The following is a 27,827-nucleotide window of genomic DNA, read 5'->3' on the forward strand; positions in this document are numbered from 1 at the left end:
ACTGTGTACGAGGCTGCGTGGCGTGGCGATATTACCCGAAATTCTCCTAACGTGATACTTGGCCAGTCAAATTAGATTTTGCCTAGGAATTAATTCGCAGCAAGCTGGAAATCGTTTTAATACCTTTATTTGGTTGTAAATTAGTGTAATCCGAGTTAGCTCCATTCCAGGCGTTGTGGATTTTTTTTTGCTTTTTCAGTTTTTTGCCTGTAGTTCAAAAACGGTACGTCCTACAGAAAATTTGCTCTAATCGTTATAAAAATTTACATCTGAGGATCCGAAAGATACCATAATATGAATTCGTAGTCAAAGATTGTCAAAAATGGCCGCCACTTTGAAATTATTTTTCTTTTTTTTTTTTGGTATAGTCGTGTTAAAATCCGATTTTTTTACCAGCGTCTGATCCACAACAATCTTGCTTGTAATTGATGGTGTGGTCGTTAGCCATGTCGAGTGGTTTTGTCAATCCAAGGTAAAATGTATCTCCCAAGGCTCCCAAAATTCATCTACACCTCGTTCATTTAGGACTACATGAAGGTATTAAAATGAGTTCCAGCTTGCTGGGAATTAATTCCTTAAACGCTTTTTTTATCTAATCTGACTGGCCTATATACCTAATTATTGGAAAGAAAATCGATATACAGTCAGCAGAATCTGCAAGCGGTGGATTCAACCTACTTGGTACTTACACCTGCTCTTATTAATTACTATCTTTGTATACCAAATTGAAAGCAATAAAAATACATACTTACTTTACTATTATGTTTTTGTTATTTTCGTTCCACTCTTTAAAGCCTTTTCTACACAATATTTACTAAAATATATAATTATATAATAAACATATAACTTTCAGTTAACTGCCTACAATTCGAAAAAAGTTTTACACACAAAATAATTATTTTTATTAATATTAAACATAACATTTCAAAGACCTTATTTATTTAAACGAGATTATCTTCAATTAAATTTGGATAAATATCGAAATCGAGAGCTGGCACCGGCGGCAATGCGTGCCGAGTGAAGCATGCGATGCGATAATGGAGTCCCTCTGCTCCGCTCGCTGCGCTATATGATGATAATCATCAAAATATTGCATCACTTACCGAAATATTGTAAGTGTCAATCAAAGAATTAGGTGGGTATTGTTGGGCCGGGGCGGCGCGTGGCGCGCGCGCGACCGGCGCGCGGCGCCCAAGCTCGCGTGTTATAATTTTAGGGACTATTGTTTTGATTTTTACGCTGAACAAAAAAATGTTACATGACATGGTTACGCGTTTTACGAGTGAACGAACTAAAATTGTTGAACTATATCGACGACTCTCAGTCGGTCAGCTTGAATATTTTACTTTGTGACTTTAATTTAGCTCTTTTTAATTTTATTTACTTTACCTTTTTTATCTGTAGGTTGTAATATCAAATTATTATTATATTATTATTATTTGGAGCCTTACGTGTCCCACTGCTGGGCAAAGGCCTCCCCCAAATTTCTCCACAGATCTCTGTCCAGTGCTGTCTGGCCACTCCTTCAAAAAGAACTCTAGTTCATCCCGCCATCACCGGCGGGGTCTGCCATGTCCCCGATTTGAGTTTTCGGGCTCCCACTCTGTGGCGATTATGCCCCAAAACTCATTCGGCATTCGGCAGACGTGACCAGCCCAGTCCCATTTTAGCTTGGCCGCCTTCCGAGCTACATCGACGATTTGGGTTGGGTTTGGGTTGGGTCAAATTAGGTAAGTATATTTTGTTTATATTTAGTGTTCCGTGCAAAACTTTGTTTTGACAAACGGAACACTTATGGGATCACTTCGGTCTGGCAAATCAGTTAATTTAATAATAAAAAAATTGTGTTTATTTTTCATAAAGACTAAAATTACAATTTGTTTAGCACTAATCTTATATTATTATTATTTTAATTTAATTGTGGGATTAGGTATTATTGGATTAGATTTTTTGTTGTTGTTGTTGTTATACGAGTCAGGCGTCACGGTAGGCCTTGACCTTGACAGAGATGGCGAGTAGAACTCGACATCAATTGATAAATGCCGATGCGAGACGGGCCTAACCCTGGGCACAGCCTTTATACAACAGCAACAGTATATGGCCGATAATAGACATTCAAGTGTCACATCTTGTCACTTGATGACTAAATATGAAGATCTATTTATTTAATTAGTTTCGCTATCGCCAAAAAGAATGATGGTGGGTGTAGTCGGTTTTCATAGGCTCATTGGCATTACATTAATGTGTGTGTATCATTAGTCATTACATTTAGGCGTGCGATACCTAAAAGGCATGTGACTATGTGAAACGACTTTTTAGCGTAATATAATTGTCTCACCTTGTGATCCTTGGGATGATGCATGTGTAGACCAAGTGCTTTTGTATGAGGCATCTGAAAAACACGTTTACATATAAAACTAGCACATCTTGAGGTTTAGGAGGGCTAATTGAATGTAAGCCTTTTAAGAATTTGGCAACAAGTAATTAATAGTGGGTGGGTTAAATTATCATCTTGCAAGTTAATAACAGCCTAAATTATGTTTAAAAAACCGGCCAAGTGCGAGTCGGACTCGCGTTCCAAGGGTTCCGTACATTACACAATTTAAACAATGTATTTTTTATGTGAAATGTCTAAAAAACCCGTAGGGGTCGGATCAAAAACTAAGTAATTAAGTCCGACTCACGCTTTACTGCACATTTCTTATAGGTTTTCCGGTGATCTATAGGTAAAGATCTATTTTGTGTATTTTTTTCAAAATTTTTGACCTAGTAGTTTCGGAGATAAAGGGGGGGGGGAATGGTCATTTTTTGCCTATTTTCTTGAATAACTTCTAAACTGTTTATCTTAAAATTGTAAAAAAAATATATTTGAGATTCTCACAATGAGCTCTTTCATTTGATATGTAACACGATATAGTTTGACAAACTTTATTTTTTAACTTTCTTATTTACCCCCCAAAAGTGGCCCCCGTGGATAAAATTAATTTGTTTACGTTACATGTCCATCTTTGAGCCACAAACTTACATATGTGTACCAAATTTCAACTTAATTGGTCAAGTAGTTTCGGAGAAAATAGGCTGTGACAGACGGACAGACAGACGCACGAGTGATCCATAAGGGTTCCGTTTTTTCCTTTTAAGGTACGGAACCCTAAAAATAGCAATATCAGTTGACAAGCATATTTATATGCAATAAAACGAGTATTTGCAAACTTACATTTCGTCAACTAAATATCTACATGTGTGTAATAGGTGCAAGTAGGGGAAGAGGGGGTGACACGGGATTGCTAAGGAGATTAGATCATGACTGCATATTTTGGACCGATATATTTAAAAAAGTTTTATTATCAATAGCATCTAGTAATTTACTATCACATGGAACAAACTTAATGACATCAAATCATTACTTTAGAGATTAATCTTCAACGACTAAAATTTTACAAATCCGATTTTAGTATCGGGTGAAACCGGATACCAAAAATTTAATGAGTTAAACCCACTATTTTAAGTTTAATACGAGGAAAGTAAATAGGTCAAAAGTGTATTTCCCAAACCATGACTAAGTATAAACTTGTAGTATTACTTAAGGGAACTAACGACTCTTCATTCCTTAAACTAATAAAATGTACTGAAAACGTGTGGCCATATTTTTACAAAACATAAGTTTATAATAACAATATAATGGACATATTATGGTACGGAAAGGGAAATCATTACTTAAATAGGCACTGTTTTGACGTTTTGACTTTATGACGTCACAGTTACTACCCCCACCATTTTCGCGCTTATCATCTCATATATTTGTATTCAAGACAAGACATCATACTGAATGCATTGATACCATATTTACCCATATCCGAGATGACTGGAACGGAAAGTAACCTAAAACCTTATTTTACACCCTACTATATTTATGTAGTTGTGTTTTTTAAACGATGTAAATATAAAAATGGAAAACATTTTCTGCAGCAATAGCTGGCATTCATATGGTCTGAATTAGTAAATTAAATAAATAAATAAATATTATAGGACATTCTTACTCAGATTGACTAAGTCCCACGGTAAGCCCATGGAGGCTTGTGTTATGGGTACTCAGACAACGATATATATAATATATAAATACTTAAAAACATAGAAAACACCCATGACTCAGGAACAAATATCTGTGCTCATCACACAAATAAATGCCCTTACCGGGATTCGAACCCAGGACCATCGGCTTCACAGGCAGGGTCACTACCCACTAGGCCAGGCCGATCGTCATTAGTATATAGTTAACCTGATCTTTATAAACACTAAACAGTTTATGTAAATTACTAAGTGGTCTAAAATCTATGTATAGTCAAATAATTACATTTTCTACCCATTTTTGTACTTTGTCACAGTGACAATAGTACGAGATGTAGCGACATTCATATTGATTGTCACTGTGACAAGGTATGAAATGTTAACTGTACCTACCTACTCGTCGTACCTATAACCCAATTATTTATTTTATTTTTATAAGGTTCGCTTATTTTGGGGCTAAAAATTATAGTAAGTATCAGAAAAAAAAATGCAACCCAATATGCCTTTACCGAAGACACCGAATCGAGAAAATGCAAAAACACATGTACCTACCTAAATTCCATGAAAGATAATGTAGGTAGGGACAGTTTCAATACGCCAAAACCAGCAAATGGCTTCAAATGATACAAGGGAGCATTAAAGGCAGAGGTGGTGAGCTCTTAGAGGTGTCAATAGCCAGGAGGGGTCGCGAGAACCCTCAACCCTCTCCGAGCCGACGGCCGGCAATTGCCGTGAGCCGTGCACTTTGTCGTACTTGACGCCCTAGAGGTCGGCTTCGCGCGTCAATATTCTGTTTCAATTTTCACAGAACTTTATTTAAAACTAGTTTGTGTGTTTTTAGGTGGATTTTAGTAAATTCCCGTGGATAAATTAAGGCATTAACCCCTCAGCAGTAAATGCATAAAAGTGAATTGTACGTCATCAGGTCATCACCATTCATTTGTAGGTACCTACTATTTATTCTATTCATAAATCCACCAACACACCCATAGCAATATGATAGTAACCTAAAAATAATAATTTTAACGTAGTTTCATAACACACGTTAAACCAAATTTTGCCTTACCTGATGCCATAAACATGAGATTGTGAAAGAAAACAAAAACCTATTTTAACTGGCAGAGCAGAGGCAAGCTAAATAGTATTTGGGTATACGTAAGCCTAAATAAAATAACACAACCTTCATTACTTACACTTCACTTTCTGTGAGTTTAACGTCAGTGTTTTTAGTTTGAACTCGAGCGAAGAAACAGAATTATGATAGTCAACAAATGTAACTTCTTTAATGCGTGTTTTTGTACAAGCTTACTTTTAACTTGCCCTGTTAGTATGTACAGTGAGGTTCGAAATTGCATGAAGAAATTATGAATGAATTCCATTCATACCTCACTGTATGTTAGTCAGTTAGTGTGGGTCAAATCTTGGAAGCTAAATTTGACCCACTTTCCCGATTTCCGATTTCCGATGGAGCTGAAACTTTGCATACATATGTAAATCTGATGTGAATGCAATATTATGATGACATGGAGCTGATCTGATGATGATGCTGATGGAGACAGGAGGTGGCCTCTGTGATAAAACTGATATAACAAGCAAACTAATTGTATTTGAGATTGTTCGAATTGTCGGGATGAGTATGGAAAGTGCGTGGAAAGAAAAGTACAGTCAGAAATAAAAGCTTGCACTAAAAAAGATTTTTTTGCCAAAAACTTATTTCATATTTTAAAAAGCCCACCTAGTATGATATTATAGAAATTTATTGTCTGCCATCTTTATTAAAATAAAATGAAGGTAATTAGAGCGATTTAACCGGTATTTTTTATTTCAATTCAATTTAATTCAAATAATTTATTTCAGAAACATAATGTCCATAGTATAGCATAGAATAGCATAGCATAGTAGTAGTAGCATAGTATTTGATACTCCACGTGATCCATTAAAATAATAATTCAAATCTTCACACACACAGTGATATGTAATTGAACACATTCCTTTAAAGGGGCCCACTGACTATCAGTCCACCGGAACTGTCAATTTTTTTTTCTAACTGACAGGCCGATATCGTCCGGCGGACTGATATGTAAGTGGGATTAATAATAGGATTGAATAGTAGACTTACTTATAAGAAATGCGTCAAATCAGATATCACACCTTATATAGGTAGCGTTTTAGTATTTTTTATTGGTATTGGATTAATTAAGTGGAACTGCTTATGAAGATCAAAACGGAACGCCTTAAAAATATAGGCGGCGGCAGAAGAAGAGTTAAGTTGAATGATTACACAATACACACAGATTTTTGAGAACTTATTCCAAAAAATGTCGCGAATGAAAGAAAGAGTAAACGTACGTGTTTTTTAAGTGAGATATAAGCTAAATACTTAAAAGAAAGCTTAAGGTTAATCTTGCTGTAGGCGGTTGATTGGGTAAAACCCGGATAGATGCCATACTTTTTGAAAAAGCCTCATAACTTCGAAACTTTTAATGTAACATGAATAATTTCAATTTTAATAGACTAATCTTATGTCTTACTCAGACTCGAGACTTGAGACTTGTCTGTTTTGTTATATGATACAGAATTTTTCCAGATGTTTTCGAGGATAGATACCTCACAGGTATGGAACGGTGCCTCATCATGAAATAGGTAAGACGGTTTGATGTCCTAAGATGGAAAAAAGTAACTAAAATTATGTAAATATGATTATTAAATTCTGACTTAAATAGTCATAAAAAATAGTCAAGTTTTTTTTCAATACACCAATAATTTCTTCATTCTCTTATATATCAGAAAAAACGTTAATTCCTACCAATACCAATATCATCTAGAATCATAACACAACATAAAAGTAATAAAATTAAATTTACATATACATAATGATGTGAGGTATAGAAGCTCTAAGAGCAACTATACCGTAAAAAATCAAAGCGACTATCCTTCACAGTGACATAGATAGACGCCCTTTTTAGGGTTCCGTACCCAAAGGGTAAAAACGGGACCCTATTACTAAGACTCCGCTGTCCGTCTGTCCGTCTGTCTGTCTGTCACCAGGCTGTATCTCATGAACCGTGATATCAAGACAATTGAAATTTTCACAGATGACGTATTTCTGTTGCCGCTCTAACAACAAATATTAAAAATACGGAACCCTCGGTGCGCGAGTCCAACTCGCACTTGGCCGGTTTTTGATTTTATTTTTAAGAAGACATAACACATAATAGTATTAATTGACACCTAGATGTACTGTACACATAATGCAAGTGTATAGACATAATTAATATACAAATTAATTGATCCCCCTTATCTCGGAGAAATTTAAATTTTTAGCAGATGGCAGCGGACATCGGCTCCGTTTCAGTGCAGATCTCTCTCTGTCTATCCCGCCGCACAAACACCGGTCCTATGACAAGTCTTTTACCGTGTACGCTGTCAAATTATGGAATTCCTTGCCGACTTCTCTTCGAAAGTGTCAGTCGGTCGCATCGCTGAAGGCGAACTTAAAAAAGCTATGGCTTTCGGACGAAACTTCGGAACTAAAAGATGTGTGCGGTTAGGTAGTTTATCATATGTATTATATCGTATAGAACGTATTATATGTATTATATATTATAACTATACATGACTGTTAATATATTTGTTTTATTTTACATAAATCCCGTGCCCATGCTATAATACTGCAGGTTTATAGGTTTACCTGTCTTTTAGGAAACTAAATATTTTCTTTTATGCCGTTTAGTACAGCTTTGATGTCTACCGTTCTCCAACTCTCCCTCAATTGCTCAAAGGTTAACTGGAAGAGATCCCTGAAAGGGATAAGTTCACCTTTGTACAAATGATGCGTTTTTCTCCTGTTTTATTTATGTTTATTTTTGTACAATAAAGAGTTTTACTACTACTACTACTACTAATTGAATACCACTTAAAAATTTGTGCCACTGTATGTTTAATTTTTTTATTTTATACTTTATTGCAAATGTAAATACTAAGTACCCGAAATTCTGAAACTTTTTACGCACTCGCCGTGGAGGTTATGTATCGCAAATCAAGGCAAAAAACTCATTCATTCTTGGGCAATGACTTGTGCAAGACTGAGGTATGAAGGTCTTGGGCTACCTATTTAAACTTTTATTTTTTCATTTCGATATTGGGGTTAGATTTTTTGAAACCTATGTAACTGGGCCACTGGGCTGTTGTATCCAGGTTTTATCCTAGTTTTGGTTAAAATTCGAGTATTTTGCATCCTCTGCGTAAAGACTCGACTCAGTTCTTCAAACTTATACTTATGTCGAAACTCATGTACTTTTCAATTTGTTAGAGACCCGAGTTTTTATTTATTTATTTATGTACTAGGAATTCCAACAGCTATAAAATATTAGTTTAACTTTTTAAATAACAATACAGAGCCAATTATAAGACTTGTCTTTTTCAGAGAACATTCATTTATTTTTACAAAAAAAAATCAAATGCATTTATTTGTCTTCAGGTAAGATTCGTGAGTTACTTACTATACTTCGTTTTTAGCATAAGACAACAATAGTTATCAATATCAGCAACTAGATTCAGGTCACGCACTAGAAATAGGGTTAAAATCTTGACGAGTATTTTTATTGAAAAACACTTGAAAAATAAGACAGCAAATATCTAACAATTATATAGCACTAGCGACCCGCCCGCCCCGGCTTCGCACGGGTTACACAAAACCTTTACAAATTGTACACTAAAACCTTCATCAAGAATTACTCTATTGATAGGTGAAAACCGATTCAAAATCCGTTGCGTAGTTTTAAAGATCTAAGCATACATCTAGATGATCTAAGATAGGGACAGACAGACAGCGAAAAGCGACTTTGTTTTATACTATGTAGTGAAATTTTATTTTATTTATTTGGAAAGCAAACAGAAATAAGTGAGCAGGAGATGAGTTTACAAATACACTCAAAAGACATTCACTTATTTCCTTAACAGCTCTTACTAAAACATGTAATAGATGATATTTGACTATTTACATTCGTTTGGTGTCGTAAGTAATAGTTACTTTTTTTTTACACGTTTTTCAATAACAAGACACGTCAAGTGCGTGTCCTGAACCCTGTTGCTGACAGTGAAAACTATACATTGTTTGGTGATTGATTATATATCCAAGTTAAGCACTACACCACACCATATCGGTACCGTACCGACTGTGGGGTACCAGGGAAACTGGAAATTGGTCTGTTGCCTATAATTATTAAAGGAACAACGAGGACGCAGCCAATGGCGTTGTACCATCCGTAGCGCTAACCGAGCGGTGGCTCCGCAGGCGCCTCTACAGTACAGACTACTTATAGATGCATTCACGGTTTTTCGCTTTATTATAGTCAAAATGGAAACGGTCAAGTAAGACATTAAGTATCAAGACCAAACGACCAACCTATCGCACGAGTAGGTATGATACGAGCTAAAATCAATTGACATAAAACCCAAATAAAACGGTCTGGCAGGGGATAGGTACCGAGGTGGTTGTCAAACCCGTGGAGGCAAATCAGATGGATATTGCTGCTGACTACAGTAAGTCAACTGGCGAGTAACACTGACTACCAGTATGATAGCACGGGATGTAGGTAGTATAGTTTGCTCTGTAATGATAAATATGGAACTCCACGGGGCCTAAAGAGCTAGAGCTCCTTCGATCGAAGCTTTTTGCCCAACGTAGGGATGGTAAAAAGGTGAAGTAAGATCCACCACAAGTTCCGATTTAACATAGAAAGATAAATGAAAAAAAGATAAGTGAAATGAATACTTTTCTTAGAAGGTACGAAAAAATACAATACTTAAATATATTATTTAAATGACGAGAGATAAGATAAATGGTTTTAATGATATTTAAATAATTCGTGTTTTACACAAGCTTAATTGGCAAAATTTTCAACTTGATGAAGTTACTATATAGAGAAAGGTTGCTAATTAAATTTTTGGCAACCGTATTGTGTTCTGAAAAAACGCTACGATTTTCAAAAGCTGCTGGCTGAACCTAACCTTAAAAATAAGTATGCAAATGACAGGCTTAACATCTTCTGTTATTTGTATAGTTGTATTAGTTTCTTTTTTCTTGTGTAATTTAACATTTATATTTATGTAATTGTTTTTTGTAATTTTGGATTAATTTTATTGTTTGTAAAAATTGACATGTAAAAGTGCCCCTGTGGCCTATTTGCTGAATAAATGTTTGATGTTTGATGTTTAAGACAATATTTTTATAATAATTTTATATGGATATGGATTTTTTCAGTCATGTCCAAATTAGCCATTTGTGTCGCATGCAAAAGTAACAAAATGTCAGTAAAAATATTCACAAATATATCTACGAGTAAAAGTGAATTTTTCTTTATTGATAATTAGGGATTAAATGAGTTCATTACTTCTTTACGTACCAAGTGTAGGTATTATTTTCCTCATACTCAATAAACCACTGTACTTATTTCTTAGAAACACTCGATTTTTAAGAAACTAATTATTGCTTTCAGGTATAACGTATGCAACGATTGCGTAACCAAAAAATTATTATCTACCTACGACCGTCTTCTTGCGTTTAATAATTAGATGTCATAATGATTTGTTTACACAACAACTCATTTAGGTATTTCACGAGAGGTGCTGGCATTTAAATCACGGGAATAATCGCAAGTTAAGGTAACCTTAGCCTAAAAATCTGATTAAGTTAGTGTATTAACATAAATATATGCACAATACAATACTACATATGTATACAGACGTAACGAAGAGCTTGTGAACGTATTCAAACGCATGACTTTAAGACATTTTTAACAGAACCGTTAGGAAACACAACACAGCACAAACAAACACTTCACTCACGTCACTTATCGAAAATTATAATAATGGATATTCACCCGCAAACAGCATAGAGAAGTTGGTAAAGGTGCCCGACCGACTGAGGTAGTCGGCGGAGCTTTTAATATCGAGCATGGCGCGGCTCACGAACTGTGCTGTCTCATGTCGGACTCAAGCGGTCGGGCCGGCGACGACGGCACACTCAACGGGCGCCGGCGCCGGCGGGGCGGGCCCGGCGCGGCCCCGCCCTGGCCCGCCCCCGCGCACCCCAACGACCCACCCCGCCAATCGCACGCCACTCCGGCTAATCTTTATCTCAGAAAAATAAACAGGGTGGGCGGGAGATAATGACGAGGAGTTCCTACGGCGCCGGTAATCAGCAGGCTTTGTGGCCCGCGACAGCCTGTTAGCCACCGGCTTATAATGCCGACGGTTTGACAAAAAATTAAATGCGCTGCGAATTTCGATTTTCGATTTCGTGCTGTTTTTGGGGCGCACGTATAAACGGCGGACGATTGCGGACCGGCGAAGAATTGGGTGCACTTGCCCGCTCGGGGACACTCGTTTGTCACGGCCGCATATTGTTTCTATTTTTTTAATTCAGCCATTCGGTATTTTCATTTCGACACAATGACAGCGGCGGCCGCCGCTTTTGTGCTCGGTTTCATTTTTTTAATTGTTTCACTGTCCGGCGGCGGCTATCTTGATAATTGTCCATGTAATTGGGCGAATTTAAGCATATTGTATTTTGAATTCATTTTGTCTCTGATTATATATACCCACAATATAGTAAGCATTGTATGCAAAGTAACAGGTTGGAGCTAATAGTGATTTTAAAACCCAAAATTCGTAGGTGGCGCCGGTCGTAGACCGCAGCCGGTGCTGTGATACTCCTACGCGTGTGTTGCTACTCGCGCTCGGCGGCTCGGCTGACGGAGCGTGACGCGCTGTCTGTAGTTAGCCGGCGATACACTTTATAATGTTATTATATTACTACTTATAGGTAGGATGCAGTGGAGTTCGTTTAGTGAAAGTCAAATATTTTATCTATCTTAATCTCTGTTTAGGGTTCTGTACCCAAAGGGTAAAAACGGGACTCTATTACTAAGACTTCGCTGTCCGTCCGTCCGACTGTCACCAGGCCTCATGAACCGTGATAGCTAGACAGTTGAAATTTTCACAGATGATGTATTTCTGTTGCCGCTATAACAACAAATACTAAAAACAGAATAAAATAAATATTTAAGTAGGGCTCCCATACAACAAACGTGTTTTTTTCCGTTTGGTACGGAACCCTTCGTGCGCGAGTCCTACTTGCACTTGGCCAGTTTTTTACACAATACATGTAGATCAAACGACTCAGTAATGGGACCCATAATAGTAATGTTTAATCTAGGTAAAGTAAGTACATATGTAGTGCATAATTGTTTTCCATCGTATTTTCTCGGAAACGTTCGTATTTGTCATGCTACTTTAGTTAACCTCAGTACTTTTTTAACCGAGACTGACTGAAATACGTTCACGTTCGTACGTTTCCGAGAAAATACGATGGTATATAATTATGCACTAAATATGTAGTTTGTTTCCAACGTGAAATTGCATGAAAAATTGTTGAAAAAACCGAGTAGGACTCGCGCACGAAGGGTTCCGTACCATTACGCAAAAAACGGCAAAAAAAATCACGTTTGTTGTATGGGAATATTTATTTTATTCTGTTTTTTGTATTTGTTGTTATAGCGGCAACAGAAATACATCATCTGTGAAAATTTCAACTGTCTAGCTATCACGGTTCATGAGATACAGCCTGGTGACAGACGGACAGACAGACAGACAGACAGACAGCGAAGTCTTAGTAATAGGGTCCCGTTTTTACCCTTTAGGTATGGAACCCTAAAAATGAACTTTTAATAAACATTGTCCCAATGATGTTGTCCTCTCCTACTGCACTTCTGCATTCATGGACTCGAAGTAAAATTGTCAGTAGGTACATATTGGCAGAGCCGTGTTGCTTTCTCTAGTAGGTAATAGCCCTTTTTCTACATCTCTTATATTCTTACCCGAAATTATTTAGAAAAGATAAACAATTTTTTTTGCTTCGTGCAATTAGCATTTCTTGTATCAAAATTTTATTATTGTAGAATATTTCTATAAAACATTAAACTACATTAGGATTGGTCTTAATTTGTATTGATTTTTTTTAAATCTAAAAAATTAATTTCAGACAAAACAATATGCTTTCAAGACGAGAATACCTATATGCATCGGGGTCCGTAATATATATGTATATACGGCTCATGACGAATTGACAGCAACACGATAAGTGGTTGTTTACCAACAATGATTTTGTTTCGCAAATCCTCCATTCGCTAATTTTGTATTCCGGGAGGCGACACGCAAATTGGAACGAGCAAATTTTACAAATTGTTTTGTAGCATTTCGCAAAAGTTTGTGACAGGTGATATTCGTACTTGACGAGAAGAGGGTTTGTACTTGGGACTGCCATTAGGAAAACGACGTATAATCCTGTACTTATCTTAATAAATAAATACTACCTACCTACATTTTCTATCCTAGACCATAATTTTACTTCTGGTACCCTGACGACTAAATTAATATAGCCTTTTTCTACTCGTAGAGTATAATCTGTGTATTACAACTTAACATGCAACACTACAACCTTACTCTTTTCAACGTTGGATAGTCTATGGCACTTCCGACTCAAGCATAAGAATTTTATCGATACGGTTTAGTCAATTATAAAAATTTTGAAAATAGAACTTCATACATTTCGATAAAATGTTTCTTGTTTAAGGAGACTCTATTCAATGCCAATTAGCCTACTTAAACACGCTGCTGCGTCGCATCTGCTTTGTGATTGGTTGGCCAACAAAAACATTGTATTTTATGTTGTAGTAGAAATAATTGCTTCATAAGTCAGAAACGCACATGTGACACCCTTCATATAGCAACATCCATACCCTACGAAAACCGCTTAGCGTTGCTTGTTAGTCTCCATAGGCTACGGTGGCCAAAATTGTGAAAAAACTGTCTTAAAACTGAATTTAGCAAGGAGCAGGTACCAGGGCCTCATGAGTTACGAGGAGGTGTCGTTGACCAACCCGCCGGGGGCGCCCGGCCCGGCGGCCGGGGCGCGAGGTATCGCGGGCTGCGGCAGCTCGCGTATCTTAGCTGTATACTTTTGGTTTGTTTACTTATATGATTCTACTAGTTGAAAGTATTATTTTTTTGTCTCGTAGAAAAAGTATTGTATACAATAGTGATATAATCAAGCTTTTCAATCTCGTACCTTAACTTAAGCAACTCAGTGTTTGTGTGCGTGCACAACTACATATACATACGTACGTGTACTTTCATCCTACATAATATTAGGTCAACTTGGGCGGTTCACAAGTCGATTTTTTGTTTGATTTCTTGTAACTGTGTAAGATTTTTTATTACAAGGTATCAAACAAAAAATGTACTTGTAAACCACCCAAGTAGACCGAACATTATGCAGAAAAGGTTTTAAAGAGTGGAATTATTTAACAAAAACATAAAGTAAAGAAAGCATTTTTATTGCTTTTAATTTGGCATACAAAGATAGTACCTAATAAAAGCAGGTGTAAGTACCAAGTAGGTTGTATCCATCACTTGCAGCTTCTGACTCTACACATATCCATTTTCTTTTCAATAATTGTCACATTAGGAGAATTTGGGGTAATACCTACGCCACGCCACGCTCTGTAGCTCCGTACACAGTTTGCTCCAGATATTGTTTAAAATTATCACATGAGTAATGATGTCATAATTCGGATCCATCTTGTAACTGAAGAATTTAAGGCATAGGTATTATCTCTTGTTTAAGCAGGTACCTCCATAGATGCGCTCTAGTTCCTTTCACGTGTCATTATTAATTCGCATGATTTTTTGCAGAATGTCATCGGTCTTTTTCATCGCTAGCTGCCTGCGCATCGTCAGCGCCAATTATGGTATTTCCTTCTTAAGAGGCCGGTCTCGATTTTGGGGCAAAAATGTAAAATTGATAGATTTAATCGTCGAAATTATACACGTTTTGTTACGTAATATCTAAATAACAAGTATTGGTTTCTATTAGCACGTCTTCTCATATTGCCTTTTAATAATGAGGTCGAGAGCGTGCGTCACCGGTAATATATGAAGAGAAGGGGCAGTTTTTAAAAAATCATCAAAAAATTATACAAATTGATGTATAAGAATAGTTTCAGCTACTGTTGTAGATTGTTTAGTATCAAAATTACGTTGAAGTCGATTTTCAGAGAAATTGTCACTTGTTTTGGATTAATTTCTAGAGAAAATTGAATTCGTTTAACTTTCATTTCAAGTCATATAACAAAAATGTTATCTGATAAAGGTCAAGTACAGAATATGTGTAATACAAATTTACAATTTTTAGCAGTCCTAACTTTACGAATTTTACAATTAAGAGCAACAAAATCAGTGCTTTACGCGCGTTTACCTAAGCGTCCATCAGAAAAAAAAATCATTACTAATTTAGTGAGTCTGTTTTCAAAAAAATTATCTGATAAAAGGCAAGATAAGAGGACGTGCTAAAGAAACCAGTACTTGTTATTTCAATTAGGTAAAAAAAGGTGTACAATTTCACAGACTAAATCTATCAATTTTACATTTTTGCGACTAAAATCGACACCGGCCTCTTAACTTCGAGAATATCAAATCTTCCCGGCACTTGAGCACTATTAAAATTTTAAGCCTCCAGGTGTTATAATATTGGGAGGCTAATTTCCCTATTCTCGTGTTTAATGCTTGCGTGGTCCATTTTACTCGGTTACACTTTAAAATTAATATTTAGAGAAAAAACCGGCCAAGTGCGAGTCGGACTCGCGCACCGAGGGTTCCGTACATTACACAATTAAACGTAAATTGCGGTTTACGATTTATGACGTATTAAAAAAACTACTTACTAGATCTCGTTTAAACCAATTTTCAGTGGAAATTTGCATGGTAATGTAATTTTTTTTCAGTTTTATCATTCTCTTATTTTAGAAGTTACAGGACACACACACACACACACACACACACACACACACACACACACATTTTACCACTTTGGAAGTATCTCTCGCGCAAACTCTTCAGTTTAGAAAAAAATGATATTAGAACCCTAAATATTATTTTTGAAGACCTATCCATAGATACCCCACACGTATGGATTTGATGAAAAAAAAAAATTTTTTTGAGTTTCAGTTCAAAGTAAGTAACCCCCAAAATTTATTGTTTTTTTTTTTCTATTTTTGTGTGAAAATCTTAATGCGGTTCACAGAATACATCTACTTACCAAGTTTCAACAGTATAGTTCTTATAGTTTCGCAAAAAAGTGGCTGTGACATACGGACGGACAGACAGACAGACAGACATGACGAATCCATAAGGGTTCCGTTTTTTGCCATTTGGCTACGGAACCCTAAAAATAAGCTTGTTTCTGTTTACGACATTTATTTTTGTCTGACAGTAAACAACCGTCGCCAGGTAACAAGATTATAAATAAAGAAAGGTCTTGACAAGCTAGGTATATGCAACATGTATGCAACCTTCTCAATGTTGTATTCATGCCTTAAAATTGTACCAATTGTACCTATAGTGACATCTGGTGACGTAGTTTCCATAATCGGATGTCTCCTTTACGTAATTTTTCTTTCTTTCTTTCAAATTGCCGCCGTCATCCTCCATCTTTTCTTTACTGACGTTAACTATATTCCTAGTGTCCTGTCACAGAGTTCCAATGGCCACCTCCTGTCTTCAGATCAGATCAACTCGATGGTACCATAATATTGTCACCCAACTTACATAATATGTATGCAAAATTTCAGCTTCATTGGAAACCAGCAAGTGGGTCAAATTTAACTTGCAAGATTTGATTACAGACTGACACACATACAGACAACGGGACAGGGGAAACTAAATAAAAGCTTGGTAAAAAACACTTTGCGCAACACGCATCATGTTTCTATTGAGTTTTCGTTAACTATTTGGCCATACCACCTTTATTGCACAATGTACTTGACTTTACAATCAAATAGAAAATAAATACGTTAAAAAGCTATATACTCGTACACCTATAGTAGCATCCTGACACAATGGACTGTTTTGGATTGTTTGTATACAAAACACATAATCGTGAGTGTTACCCACATTCGCTGAATGATACTGAGCAAGTTGTTTGATGACTGTGGGTGTTATGTGGGTCACACGCAGAATTTGGCTCTAAATTGCCTTTCCTCTTCATGAACGTTAAGGATTGGGTTAGGAACATTGAATAGGTAATATTAGGCTCAAGTATAAATCTACTTCAGGGAACATAAAGACAGTATTATTTTTAGTTTTCATTGAATTCATTTGGTTTATGTGAATAAGTAGTTATTAATTGAGTTATTGAAAAGTTTGTAAACATTTCTTCAATTACATCTATCGCCTTAAATAAAACTCACATATACACTTTATGGTTTGCAGTTTAAAAAGTAAACATCGGAGTTATATTTATTAGTCGGCGATGGCTAACATAAGACGGCACGGCGTTGAACAGGGTGTTAATGGAGAGCTATAGCCCCGCCGCGACCCTCGGCCGGGCTCGGGGAGGACGCCCAGCGCGCCGCCGCGGACATAATGTGTCATTTGTGATCTACTCCACGCGGCTCATATGGTGGCCAGTTACAAGTAGCTACAATTGTAATAATATATCTAATATTTGTAGTACCTCCAGAAGATACGCCCTGACAGATATACATAATTTACTGAAACTACCGTAGTTCACTTACTTTAATCATTCATCAATGTCCTAAATCAGCGAGGTTTTTTAGCCACATTTTTGATTTCTAAAGATTTGTATGCTGAAAATGTGAAAATATGCACCTATAATAAGTACCTACTATTTACCATAACGCCAAATAGGCGCCAGTCGTCGAGTTGTGGAAACCTGCCGGTACTACAATACAACAAGTACTGCTTAATCAATTAGTTAGCTACATGTATGTTTTTTGGAAGCTGTCAATTTATTCTACTTCCCGTGAGATTCAAATGTTTCTACACACCTGCTATCTATTGTACTCAGAAACAATCACACAGCAAAAATAAATGTGGCGCGTGCACCACTGGTAAAAGCGACCCATACAAAAAGCGCGGGGCCTGTGACGTCACACAGACAGGCTTAAGAAATCATGAAAGAGTTTTTCGTAATTTTCGACGTAAAATAAAGGAGTAGGTACGAGTATATAGTTGTTAATTCTTGTTATACATTTTTATTCTCGTCATAACATAAGGAATCTAATAAGTGTTTAATATTATTTTGGGCAATAAACAAACATGTTAAAATTTTACGTTTTTAACTCACACAAAAATGTAACATAAAATTTACACCTAGATATTTTTCTAGCACGAACGATTTCTTGTAAGTGATTGACAAAATAAAAACATCGACAGTCCTGTTATCGATAAGTACCACTTCAACGTCATAGAGGGAATACAAAGACAAATATTGGGTAATTGGGTGCGTTAAAAATAGATAATAATAACAAAACTATATCAATTTAATTATATTTTACATACTTCAGAAAACAATTTAGAAATACTTTCGTAACTTTCTTTCTTCGTATCACTGAATTAATTCTCCCATAAGTCACTCTATGATACACACACTGAAAGTGTCTTTCAAATTTATATACCTATATATTCTCTCTTCTCTGGACGTTTTTCTGGGTGGCATTTTTTCCTATTCAGTCTTGTGTTAACAATATATTTGCCTTGCAATGTCAATAAACGTCATATTGAATGTCAATAATTATTTACTTTTTTAATGAATAACGTCTATGGATAAACAAAGTTTGATGAACGTTTTACGTTGGTAATAAATAAGTAGGAATTAAATGAAATATGTATTATGTGAATATTTTTAAATAGATATACTGCATGTTTTCCTCACATACTTATAATGAAGTGCATGCCGCAAGTACAGTGATTTGTACCTACGTCAGCGAACATGCCCAACTATGAACAAATAAAACGTGACTTCAGTAAGTATAATGTTTTTGTAGTAGACACAGAACATTGACTTGATAAACTGCCCCTGCCTTAAATATTTTTGTAGTTAGACCAAGAAAAGTCTGCAACGATTTTGATAGCATATGCAGTGCCAGTGTTATTTATACGTCATCATTTCATACAAGTTTGACGTTTAAAATAACACCTGCACTGCGTGTGCTGTCAAAATCGTTGCAGAGTTGTCTTGGTTTAACTCTAACACTTTTTTTATAAAATCTATTTTTAAACATGCAGATACGTCTGCGTGCGATATTCCAAATTTTATACTTACTAAAACAAAAAAGACAATACACCCTGAGAGTTTCATATAGGCTGCTTTATTATAAATAACTGTTTATTGCAAATTATAAAAATAAATTGGATCAAAAGTGTACGGATTACGTTCAATTTGTACAAGATCGGTGGCACGCGGCGTCTAGGTAGGTAGCCGATATAAGTCTGTAGTTGTATGTACGTCTTGTCGTTGAAGTAGTATGTACTTATCGATAACAGGATTGTCGATATTTTTATTGTGGCAAGCACTAAGCAAATTTTGTTCGTGCTAGAAAAATATCTAGGTGTAAATAATTGCGAATCACATTTCTGCAGTGATTTGGTATTGTTAAAATGTGTTTAATGAACAAACATTACAAATATTTTCATGCATGTAGCCCATCAAAGACGTCCGTTAGGAGAGGTCAGGTACCTCAGATTACGAGAACCCAATACCAGGAGCTCAACGCAAGTTCTAGCACAGTAAATACGATATCTACAGTAAACCTGTTTAATGAGTTTTGAGTCCTCCCTTTGGTTTGGTGAGATGACATCTGCCGTCCATTTGCTTCGAACGTGCCGCTGCACACTAACATGGCCGCTCAATTTGCAGCAATCGTTTAGTGCTTAGATAATAATTGCATAGACTTATATTGCAACCTCTGTTTTGGTCGTTTGAAATCCAAGGGCAATATCAAATAGGGTTACGATTTGAGGAAAATAATCTTTGTCATGTATTAATCTAACTATTTTGTCAGTAAAAAACTTCTTGCTAATGAGAGACACAAAAGTAATCTTAATTGTTTTTTGGCTATTCGTAGCAAATAATGAAATGAAAGTACTCAAGACCGTGATTGATTAAATACAAACTGTGCTTCAACAATAAGTAACGTGTGAAAAACTTAGGTATCCTTTACAATGGTGTGGTGAGGTGTTCGGATAGAGGGCCTATATTTGAAATTTGTAATTTGAAGAACTGCGTTCCATAGTCTCTTGGAAATCCTTTAGAGGGTATTCAACAGCCGAAGTGTTCGCGATAGGATTTTCCTTTAAAATAGCACAGGGCGCGAATACCTATGTAATCGTTATAATATTGGCAGCGATCCCTGTTATTATTATTTTGGACTAGGACCGTTTCTCTAGACGATCAATCAATGACATGGTACACTAGCGAGAGCATGAGGTGGTAATGGTGGTAGCGGACGCTACTCGCAATCAGTACAAAGCCTACCTAGTGACCACTTCGCTAGAACGAATATTATACAATTGTTGTGAACAAAGTTGTTACAAAAAACCGTTCAAGTGCGAGTTGGACTCGCTCACCGAGGGTTTCGTACTTTTTAGTATTTGTTGTTATAGCGGCAACAAAAATACATCCTCTGTGAAAATTTCAACTGTCTAGGTATGACGGTTGATGAGATACAGCTTGGTGACAGACAGACAGACGGACAGACGGACAGCGGAGTCTTAGTAATAGGGTCCCGTTTTTATCCTTTGGATACGGAACTCTAACAATAGGTATCAAGCTGACGTCTAGAAATCGTAAAGGCGCATAAATTCTAGGTTTATAAAAAATAATATAGTTAAAAAAAATCCGCTGTATTTAAGTTAAATGGCAGTACAAAACTAGGACACTTAATCTGCCCAACCCTGTATTCTGTATTAATGTTAGGTGGACACAGCAGCCTTTGGTACTTATTGTAAAAAAATCACACCACATCAATTTATATAAAAATAGATGAGGATGAAATTGAAAACCAATGAAATTGACGGCGTCGCTCTTGCTCTTTACATTGCTGGTGCGGCGTAGCGTCACGTAGTAACGTAGCGCTCGGCGTAGCACATGTGCTACAAGCTACACCCAAACGACTGCTGCTGTTTTCCAATCTCAATTAGGTAGGTACTACCTATTAATTTACCTGCTAAGTGACACATGTTAAATAAGCACAGCTAGATTATATGCATACTATGCACTAATCATAAATCTTCATACCTGTTAACATTGTAATTAATAGTCATGTATTGACATTTTCTTACCTCAGTCAGCAAGATACAGTTTATATTAATAACAGAGAACTAGATGGTTTGTATTAATAATTATTAATTATATATTTATTCCTACATTTAGCTCACATAGTAAATATTGTGATCGCTAAACAATTGTCTAAGTACTAAATCGATTGCATCGAAGATAATTGCATCAATATTATTAAGTACGGCATTATGATGTTAACTCGATGCTTTCCACTTCCTGATAGCACCTTTAAAACATTTAGCCTCGACCAGGAAAGCATTGCAATTAAAAAAAAACATCTCAAGACTAAGAAGTCATTTATGTGTGTGTGCCATCCACGTGGGGGCGGCTGCGTGTGTGCGTGTGTGCGTGGTGCGCCATGATCGATGCCGGGGCGTCGCTGCCGCTCCGTGTCGTTTCCGGGCGACGTTGCCGCTCTCATCCTTAGGCGGCGTTAAGCTGAATTTGTGGATTAAGCCTCTTTATAATTCTAAATAAAACTGTTATTTTTTTGGTGTCTTTTTATAGCGATACAAACAGCGATGTTAAGCTTAATGAGAACGCTGTAAGCAAAATATTTACTTAGTTGCACATTGCACAATCATACGCTACTTTGTCGACAATGAATCACAAAAATAGGTTGCTTTTAAAGTTACTTAACCATTTACAAGTAATTAAGGTTCCGTACCCAAAGGGTAAAAACGGACCCTAATACTAAGACTCCGCTGTTCGTCTGTCCGTCTGTCTGTCTGTCACCAGGCTGTATCTCATGAACCGTGTTAGCTAGACAGTTGAAATTTTCACAGATGATGTATTTCTGTTGCCGCTATAACAACAAATACTAATAAGTACGGAACCCTCGGTGCGCGAGTCCGACTCGCACTTGGCCGGTTTTTTTTGGTTGGTTTACAATCATATAAGTACTTAAATGGCAATTAAGAAGTTACCACTAACGCCCGAGTCGGCTTGCGATATGTGCGAGAACGTTTGCTTACATAGCATTAGACAGCTCGCTCTGCTTAATCCGCACTTAATTTAAAATTAATACAACCAGGCGGCGCACAGGAAATGAGCTTAGAGTTGCGGGAGAGCGGGCGGGGGGAGGGCGGCAACTGGGGGAGGTACGGGTTCCGAATTAGTTAGAATCGTCGATATATAATTTGATAACCGTCGCTTATTGCGTGGCAAAGGCGAGGTTCGCGATGTTTGCCGCTAAACCGTCTTTCAGATTGTGTTTCTCATGTCTCCTTGCGGGAAATTGATTTTTACAGCTCGGCCCCGCCGCCGCCGCCGCCGCCGCCGCCGCCGCCGCCGCCGCCGGGATGCGCCGTCGCTCCCAAAGCAGGAAATGATATAAGAGAGGTGACGCTGCTTGATAAAGATTTCCTTCATTTTATCGAAACAACAATTCACCTTGTATATATGTATATACATTTATTACTAATAACAGTTAGTGTTTTCTTATTTGAATGCGTAATATTACAGAGCATATATTTCACACTAAACGCCTGCTTCTCAAGTAGAGAAGGTAAACACTACCTACGTATAACACCGTAACGACAATTAAAAAACCGGCCAAGTGCGAGTCGGACTCGCGCACCGAGGGTTCCGTACTTGTTAGTATTTTTTGTTATAGCGGCAACAGAAATACATCATCTGTGAAAATTTCAACTGTTCACGGTTTATGAGCTACAGCCTGGTGACAGACAGACGGACAGCGGAGTCTTAGTAATAGGGTCCCGTTTTTACCCTTTGGGTACGGAACCCTAAAAGCCTGTTTTGAATTTAGTATTTAGTGAAGTTAAATCAAATTTTCAATGGCTCTTACAGTTTTATGCGCGTGGTAGGCCAGTGCTGTCGTGTTTAATATCCGGCAAAAAATCATAACAACGTAAAACGTGTAGGTACACGCACAAAAAAAAGTATGGGAAAGTAATCACATAGTCTGTTCGAAAAGAGAAGCGTCGTGGCAGAAACGGGAACTAACTATCAGTTTTATATGGCAATCAAACCTTTGACACCTGTCTTGTAAAAAGAAAACAAACTCCTGTCATTGTGTATTTTTATTTACAAAAACTGCAAGTTTTATGTATAAAATATTATCGAAACAGGATAAATCCGTACATAAAACCACAAGGAAATTATATTTAATATTGTTTAGTTTTGTCAGCGAGAAGAAAACGGCTAAAATACGACTATATCGACTTACAAAAAGTCACACAACGTGCTTCCGCTATAACGGGTATTTATGTTGTATTTAATATAAAATAATTACCTATTTAATAGTCCCCCTAAGTAATTAGTCTCCGGTACATAATCGGTAAATAAATTCATTAAAAATATATTAATTTACGTAAATAATGAAGGTCATTCGTGATCTTGAAATAACTGACAAATAGTTTTGATACTTTACCATTTTAGTCATATTTAATATTTGTATAATTTATTTTCAGGACTGAGTAAAAGTACCTACGGTATCTCGAATAAAAGACCGTTTTATTAGATGATATGCAATAATTTGTAATCCACATGTCAGATTCAAGCACATCCAGTTTAGATGAAGACAGTTCGATGAGTGTCTTTGGTTATGCTGAAGCTAGCTCAATCATACATTGAATATTTAGATTCAGAGGGCCTACCGCGAACACCTAAGTTCCCGAATTGCGGCCATCTTTCTCTTTTACTCCAATCAAGGCGTAATTAGAGTGACTGAGAAAGATGCTCGCAATTTGCGTACTTTGGTGTTCGCGGTAAGCCCTCAGATTTTCATAAATAAAAGTTTTTAATTGAAAATATTTCTTTATTTTTAGTTATGAAATATTATTTCGTATTTTGCAGTGACTTTCGACGAAGTAAAATATCGTGATTCGAACAATCCCAATAAGACCAACCTATTCAGTATTCACTGTTTTAATGCCCCGATACTAAAATTACAGTTCGATTACCTACCCAATCTACCTATCCAGGTTTGTGCTAAAATAACTGTTGGACTGGGCAGATTGGAGTAAATTAGAACCTATCTAGTTTTGTACTAATACGACAATTGGTATGGGCATGTATTTTCAATCGAAATGTCACTGTAGTATCCAAGACATAAAAACAAGAGTTGATTTTAACCTTTGGGTAGAACGTGAAATGGCAGTCACTAGTGCCTGTGCTAATTCATAGGATTAGGTTGCCGAGCCGACACCGGGCTCCCTTTAGTGAGCTGTGGCAAAAAGCCGGAACAAAAGGATTCAAGTATCATGACCTTTAGTGTCGTACTATAATTACGTCACAGTGTTGTCAGCATAGCAAAATCCGTAAAATAGCACCGGCACGCCATCTAATCCTACGACGCTTCACTTTCCGCCAGACTCTAATAAAAAAACTACCACAAGTAAATAAACACTTGTAGGTAAGTGTTAAATCAAATTGCTAATCGGCTAGCATAGTATATAGGTATTGATGCTTTCATAGGGTTGTTTATTGAATGCTTCGAGCTGGTAGAGTATTCGGCATACAGTACTAATTGCAAAAAAGAAAATGAATAAACGAATGAGTAAATGTGCTCAATATTTATTATAAATGCCTTGTAGACACGTTTACGTCAATCTTACAGTTATTACGTACATGACGTGTGTGTGACTTCAACTTATAAATTCCGCTGAAGATGTATACAATCTTGAGAAAAGTCGTCCTGTATAGTTTCAGAGTGAAGTACTTATCATTTCGATTTTAGAATGGGCACATTTAGGAATATAGAAGTGAAGCGACGATGTGATATGTGGATACCTGATACGATTGTCGACTTTATAAATGATATGGTTGTATAAATGATGATAAAATTAACTAGGCAACTAATTAGCTACGACTACCCTTCTGTTTTAAGGGAGTCCCCTCTGCCAACAAACTGTTTTGCAGTTTGGCAGAATAATTCAATGTAAAAATAGGGTTTATTTCGCCACAGTACATGATTTTTTAATTTTTTTATTAACATTTTATCCAGTTTTTATTGATTTAATGTCTTTTCCACTTTTGACAACCGATAGTCGTTAAACGATTTACTGCATAACATGGTCGTTGGATAATATGTCATTTGTCTACATTTCTAACTTAAACTATAGGTAGGTCGATAAGTGGATAAGTTAAATGATATAAATGACAATTGTCTAGATTTATACCATGTTTATACCGTTTTATAGCTATCATACCGTTTTGTCCACTTTGACAGCGATAACGGTAAATGGCAACGTTTGTTGGATAATTAGACATACATATGTAGTCGACTTTTGACGGCTAGACTTTGATTATTTTATCGTAGTCCTCATTAGGCGACGATAAGCTTAATCGAACGCTGCAACGTTGAAAAAAATACTTATTTCTTCAGTTTGTTATCAGAAACGATATGTTTTTCTATGTAATGTAATGTACAATGTACATTACGAGAGTTACTAGCTAAGCTATTTATCTGCAATTATCGGTGTACTTCCGTTTGGGCTAAATACTTTTCGCCAAATTTCACTTCCCAATTATTCTTTACTAGCTTTTGCCTGCGACTTCGTCTGCGTGGAATCAGTAACAGCAGCTAGAGTAAGTTTGGCGCCTGGATAAAGTGTAATAGCAATCATTCCATTTGAGCATAAGCTTAATTGCTTGACATCAAGCAATACCAGGCAATTCATTAAATCTCTCAATTTCACCCCCTTTTTCACTCTTTATGGATGATTTCCGACAAAAACTATCCTATATCCTTATCCTTCCCCGGGACTCAAATTATCTCTTTGCCAAATTTCAACTAAATCGGTTCAGCTGTTTAAGCGTGAAGAGGTAACACACAGACAGACAGACTTTCGCATTTATAATATTAGTATGGATGTTTATCTACAATTTATTTGATTTTGACAGATAGAGAGTTTGACGTCTTAAAAAAAAACATAGGCTACGGTGACTGCTTACCATCAGGCGGCCCGTATGCTTGTTTGCCACCGTGGTATATAAAAAAAACCTCAGCGTATTTAAGGTTTATAAGGTCTAATTCTAAAAAAACTGTATGGAATTATAAGCAAATATCAGCCTTCGTGAATTAAGTATTGTAGCCGGGTCCACCTTAGCCGATAATTAAGCTTATTTCAAAGACTATGAACTCTAACTAGAAATAAAGTAGAATTTTACTAATGCTGTAATGCGACATGCTACAGACGGTTACATTTGAGATGGAATAAAAGCTTCACTTTAAAAAACGTCTTAAATAAACTCCATTAGAATTAATTTTTCAAAAGCTTAAACCATGGATATTTGTTACTTGTTAATGTCATATGTAGATAAGTGGTAGAATATGATATAATAATCTATTCTGTAAAATACGCGTTAGGCCATCGAGTTTGACTTGCACTGCGTGTGCTATCGAAATCGTTGCAGACTTTTCTTAATCTAACTCTAGTCACTTATACGTTATCCTAGCGAATTTATACCGAATTAAATCATTTATCAGATAATCGTAATTTCACGTATTAAATGATTAACGATATGGTGACAAAAGCATCATAGCCCTGCTGGACGTTGCTCGTTAGACCGTTGGACGCTTACCTGTTCTTGACTCGAACTTGGCCGATTGTTATCGCATATCGAAGCCAGCGGTCCGGAATGTCTGCTGTTATATTGCTACATTATAGCAAGTTTATCGTGTGCAATAAATACAACGCTCCAGTGAATTCTACAGCCGGAAGGTCCATTATACCTGCTTACATGTGTCCATGAATTTTATATTTACTATGCGTATGCTGACAATACAACTTTCAGGTTAAGGCCGTTCCATCGGTTTGCCGCTATCACTGTCACATTTCGCAAGAAAGAACGGGAAAGACCATGCGGGCCAAGTGTCAATTTTGATCGAATTTTGTCGATTTTTACACGACTGCCCAAAAAAAGGAGTGTATTGTTTTCAGCGTTCATGTTTGTATTAATCTATTTTAAAGACGTTGCGTTACAATATCGAAATTAGAAAGCTGTCAAATTATTATTTATTTTAAAATTGTTTTTTCTACTTTTTTTTTTGTTCATAGTGTCACATAACATAATAAATAACCGAGTAAAGTTTGATTAAAAGTCCGAGTTAGAGGTTACTTTGGGATTTAATTGTATCGAGCGAGGTGTCATAATTCGTGTATGGGAAGCTATGTTTATTAAAGATAATACAATCAAGAACTATATTTTTCCACGTCTAAGAATATCAACGTCTCTTAGAAGAATATGATCATATAAGGAGATTTTTCCCCTTCTGGCTCAGGGAACGGCCTTGAAACAGTTTTATTTCAAAGCGGTAATCGAAGACAATATTATTTTATCTGGAAGTTCATCTACTGAGATAACAGAGTATAATTTCTCAAGATTCGCAGCGTTTCTCTTTATAGACAAAAGAACTTGACTGCGTTTCATTGAAAAACTTTGCACAGAGAATAGTTTAACGAGAACAGCTACTCGTAATGTCTTGCACTGAGAATTGCACCCCGGGGCCCGGGCCCGGGCGCTCGAATAATTAGTATCGACTTTAACATTCCATTTCTTGCTCTTCTTCACTTAAAAACTTTATGACTTT

General features: G+C 36.5%; 1 protein-coding gene across 1 annotated transcript in view; it reads right to left on the minus strand.

Annotated features, from left to right (window-relative positions):
• Positions 1-27,827, minus strand: part of LOC134754357 (DNA-binding protein D-ETS-3) — a 130,348-nt gene that overhangs the window by 59,645 nt on the left and 42,876 nt on the right. The window contains exon 4 of the mRNA XM_063690651.1: positions 2,339-2,392. Within this exon, the coding sequence (XP_063546721.1) occupies positions 2,339-2,392 (54 nt within the window). The remainder of the gene's footprint in view (positions 1-2,338; positions 2,393-27,827) is intronic.

This window comes from Cydia strobilella, chromosome Z (assembly GCF_947568885.1).
Source record: "Cydia strobilella chromosome Z, ilCydStro3.1, whole genome shotgun sequence".
Taxonomy (NCBI): Eukaryota; Metazoa; Arthropoda; class Insecta; order Lepidoptera; family Tortricidae; genus Cydia; species Cydia strobilella.